We start from the raw sequence: 4,441 nt of genomic DNA on the forward strand, positions 1-4,441 counted from the left end.
GCACTTCAAGAGGTTCTCAGCTTGGGTATTTCGTAAATATATAAAAAAAACTTTCAAAATGCTAACAAACTGGGAAGAGGATCCAAATATACAAATTAAAATATAATAAAGCAATTTACATTGGTGTTATATAAAAAAGAACTATTTATATTTGCTTATTGTGCAGTTTGGTGGAGCCCAAGACATAATGAGCCTGGGCCAGGCCCATGCAGTTAAACCGAGGGAAAAGTTATCCCTCTTGCTTACAAAATAACCTTAAACCCTAGTTCTCTGTTTCTTCTCCAAAACAAAAAAGCTGCATAAATACTCTGCTCTCGACTTCCCAGAGACGGCTATAGAGTTTTAGCTTCATCTACACAATGTCCATGTATCTTCTCTACGAATCATCTTCCGGGTACGGCCTCTTCGAGGCACACGGCCTCGATGAGATAGGACAGAACACAGAGGCGGTTCGAAGCTCCGTCTCGGACCTTAGTCGCTTCGGGCGTGTCATCCAGCTCACTGCTTTCCACCCATCCGAGTCTGCACTCGATGCTTTAAACCAAATCAACGCCGTCTCCGAAGGTAACCCTCCATTGAAATTAGACCTCTTTCCACTTGTGTCTTACTACAACACTCTGTTCTTGTTTAGTTAGAACTCGAATTCTTGTGTAATTGTACGGACATGGGTTGTCTGTTATCTAAACAAAGCTTACAGCTTTTTCGCTATGATTAAAATGGGCTTACTCTGTTCGCACATGGTTGACTGTTCTCTTTGACTTTGTTTTGAATCAAAGCTTGGAAATTTTTATTACAATGTTGATCAGCTTACTCTGTTTTTTTTGTTTTTGACTTTGTTTGAAACAAAGCTTACAACTTTACTCTGTTCGTACATGGTTAACTGTTCCTTGTGACTTTGCTTGAAACAAAGCTTACAGCTTTTCGCTATAATTAGAATCAGCTTACTCTGTTCGGAAATGGTTTAGCTGTTCCCTTTGAGTTTGATTGAAACAAAGCTTACAGCTTTTTACTACAATGAGAAATAAGCTTACTCTGTTCTGTTCTGTTTTTGGGTTTTGAGATTTGTGTTTGCGTTGAAACTTGAAGGGTACATGAGTGATGAGCTGAGAAGCTTTCTGGAGTTGAACCTTCCGAAAGTGAAGGAAGGCAAGAAGCCCAAGTTTAGCTTAGGAGTCTCTGAGCCAAAGATCGGATCTTGCATCTTTGAAGCCACGAAGATTCCTTGCCAGAGCAATGAGTTTGTCCATGAGCTTCTCAGAGGTGTTCGTCAGCATTTTGATAGGTTCATCAAAGACCTAAAGGTGTGACCTTTTGACCTTACATTATTACCTCTATGCAATTCATGTTCTGTGATGCTTAATGTCAATATTTTAAAATAATTGCAGCCTGGTGATTTGGAGAAAGCGCAGCTTGGGCTAGCTCACAGCTACAGCAGAGCAAAGGTGAAGTTCAATGTCAACCGTGTGGACAACATGGTCATTCAAGCGATCTTCCTGCTCGACACGCTTGATAAGGATATCAACTCCTTTGCCATGAGAGTCAGGTTTGCTCTGTTGTTCCAACTTACTGTAAGAAAGATGGTTTACGAGCAGCTTATATTATGTTCTTTTGCAGAGAATGGTACTCGTGGCACTTCCCTGAGCTAGTGAAGATAGTCAACGACAACTACCTTTACGCCCGAGTCTCAAAGATGATTGAGGACAAGTCAAAGCTCTCTGAAGAACACATCCCTATGCTTACCGAAGTCCTTGGGGATGAAGACAAGGCGAGAGAAGTCGTTGAAGCTGGAAAAGCATCTATGGGTAATAATCTTTTTTCTTCAGTGTGTCTTATTCTTTCTCTCTTTGTTTCTCAGACATGTCTTACCTCTTTTGCAGGCCAGGATCTATCACCACTTGATCTGATCAACGTCCAGACCTTTGCTCAGAGAGTGATGGACCTAGCTGACTACAGAAAGAAGCTCTACGACTACCTCGTTGCTAAAATGAGCGACATTGCTCCAAACTTGGCTGCATTGATCGGAGACATGGTTGGTGCTAGGCTGATCTCGCACGCTGGGAGCCTGACGAATCTCGCCAAGTGCCCCTCTTCAACTCTCCAGATTCTCGGCGCTGAGAAGGCGCTTTTCAGGGCGCTGAAGACGCGTGGGAACACGCCCAAGTACGGTCTTATATTCCATTCTTCGTTCATGGGACGCGCGTCTGCTAAAAACAAGGGGCGTATTGCTCGTTACCTCGCAAACAAGTGCTCCATTGCTTCACGGATTGATTGTTTCGCTGGTAAATGATCTAGACTGCATTGTATATAATAAGTGTGTGTTTTTGTATAATAGTTGAGATGGTGTGTATGTTGTTAACTTAAACAGATAGCAGCACTACAGCTTTCGGTGAGAAACTTAGGGAACAAGTGGAGGAACGGCTAGAGTTTTATGACAAAGGTGTTGCACCGCGTAAGAATGTGGATGTGATGAAAGAAGTGATGGAGAATCTTGAGAAGAAAGGTATGATATCTAACACTGTCTCTTTGTTTCGCTCTTATATCTTATGGCTGTTTGCTCTCTCTTTATAGATGAGGGAGAAGTCAAAGCTGTGGAGGGTTCAGAGAAGAAGAAAAAGAAAGAGAAGAGGAAGGCAGAGGAGAAGGATGAGGAAGTAGAAGAAGAAGAGGAGAAGTCAAAGAAAAAGAAGAAGAAAAGCAAAGTAGTAGAAGAGGAAGTGACAACAGATAATGGTAACAGCAAGAAGAAAAAGAAGAAGAAAACGAAGTCGCAAGATGTTGAGTAGACCAAGACAAATTTTTTTTTTTTTGGTAGTGTAGAAGTTTTTCTCCCACATGGCAAAGCTCTCTGTTTTTTTTTTTTAATTTATAAACAGCTTAAAACTCATAGCAACTTATATCGGATGTTTTTAGACTAGTTGTGTCTTAAGTCTTAACAAATGTTGTAATCTTTTGTTGGAAATCTTGCAATGGATCATCACATTTGGGACGTAAATTTTTTGTTCTGCTTAATCTCGTAACAGCTTTAAGCCTTTAACCACATGTCCACCAACAAACATAGCGCACCCAACCAAGTTGCTTTGGTCTAGTGGTGTAGGACCTCTAGGTGTCCGCCCCTGAGTTCGAGTTTTGGCCACTGCGAAATTTACATGTGGGTTGTAGCACCCGAGACCGAAGACCGTTACACGGTGAGCCACCTGGCAACGTCCATGTTCACTTCGGTCTCTAGTCTGGACCACCGGGCCAGAATACTCGGTTAAAAAAAAAAAAAAAAAAAAAACATAACGCACCCAATGGAATTATAGAAAATCATCATCAGCAATTAAGGGACCTAAGCGTTAGTTAACACTTATCACTTTGGCCTCTAAGCACCATTGCAGCGGCGTTGAAGCAAATGCGGTTTGGGCTATGCAATGGCTAAGCGTAGTGTGTGATACGCCGAAGCTCACTTGATAGCTGGAGACTACGACAAGGCTGCGTATGACGTCATCATGATGACGGTGGATGCTCGGTTCATAAATAGTCTATGATCTTAATTCTTGCCAAATTTCTTTGCATTTTTGTGAATTGTTCATATCACATAGTATGGATTTTTGTTGTTTCAAACTCTATGTTTTTATATAGCCTTGTTATTTTGTAGCTTGAATCATTTATTATAAGAATGATTTACATTTAAAGGCAGTTTCTGAGTTTTTATTACGTTCGAGACCTGCTCACTGAACATGAAAAGATAAAAGTACAAATTCATAACCCTAAACATTTTACTCAAATTGAACAGCCTTCATACGTTTTTGTTACAAAAACTTCCACTTTCATGAATATGCCAATATAAAAAGGAACACTAAACCAAAATGAAGAACAACGAGTTGATGAACAAAACACAAAATTCAATTTAGTTTGCATTATATGAGTTCAGAAGATTCACACGAAAAGAAGATGAGATTGGCAGCCTTGATAATATATCTACCATATCGGATTACTCAACTTACCAGCACCATCATCAACATCATCACCATTATCATTGTCATCTTCATCTTCACTGTGCATGTGTACGATAAAGTATAATAACGTACATGTGTACGATAAATATGGAGATGTTCATGTGTACGATAAATATAATAGTGTACATATGTAAGACAACAAGAAATTAATTAAGCTAAAACCTACCATGAATCTAGCATGAAAACACACACTAACCGGAATCTCTTATACAAAGTGTGAAGGATGATATTTGGATTCAGTTAGATTTCAGGGATGGCCGACCTCGCGTGTACATGGGAAGAAAGAAAAAAAATTCACATGATATCCACATGTACATCGATGTGTATATACAAAAAATACTCATGTGTACATATATGATATCTCATGTGTACATATGTGATATCCTTTGTTTTTGATGATTCTAAGCATCTAGTTTTTAATATTTTAATCAGTTTGATTGTAT

The 4,441-nt window shown here is 39.7% G+C and overlaps 1 protein-coding gene across 1 annotated transcript; it reads left to right on the forward strand.

The window, feature by feature from the left end:
• The first annotated feature begins 287 nt into the window (after window positions 1–287).
• Window positions 288–2,992, forward strand: LOC106331475 (nucleolar protein 56-like). Its single transcript, XM_013769841.1, has 7 exons — window positions 288–564; window positions 1,087–1,301; window positions 1,386–1,543; window positions 1,615–1,802; window positions 1,878–2,279; window positions 2,366–2,500; window positions 2,569–2,992. The coding sequence occupies exons 1-7, from the start codon at window positions 360–362 to the stop codon at window positions 2,781–2,783; spliced, it is 1,518 nt and encodes a 505-aa protein (XP_013625295.1). The 5' UTR covers window positions 288–359; the 3' UTR covers window positions 2,784–2,992.
• The last annotated feature ends 1,449 nt before the right edge of the window (window positions 2,993–4,441 follow it).

This window comes from Brassica oleracea, chromosome C3 (assembly GCF_000695525.1).
Source record: "Brassica oleracea var. oleracea cultivar TO1000 chromosome C3, BOL, whole genome shotgun sequence".
Lineage (NCBI taxonomy): Eukaryota > Viridiplantae > Streptophyta > Magnoliopsida > Brassicales > Brassicaceae > Brassica > Brassica oleracea.

Excerpts from the sequence above, each read along its gene's own strand:
- LOC106331475 (XM_013769841.1), top strand. The coding sequence starts at position 360 with ATGTCCATGTATCTTCTCTACGAATCATCTTCCGGGTACGGCCTCTTC. Across the intron at positions 565-1,086 it reads AATCAACGCCGTCTCCGAAG|GGTACATGAGTGATGAGCTG; the intron begins GTAACCCTCCAT and ends TGAAACTTGAAG. Across the intron at positions 1,544-1,614 it reads TCCTTTGCCATGAGAGTCAG|AGAATGGTACTCGTGGCACT; the intron begins GTTTGCTCTGTT and ends GTTCTTTTGCAG.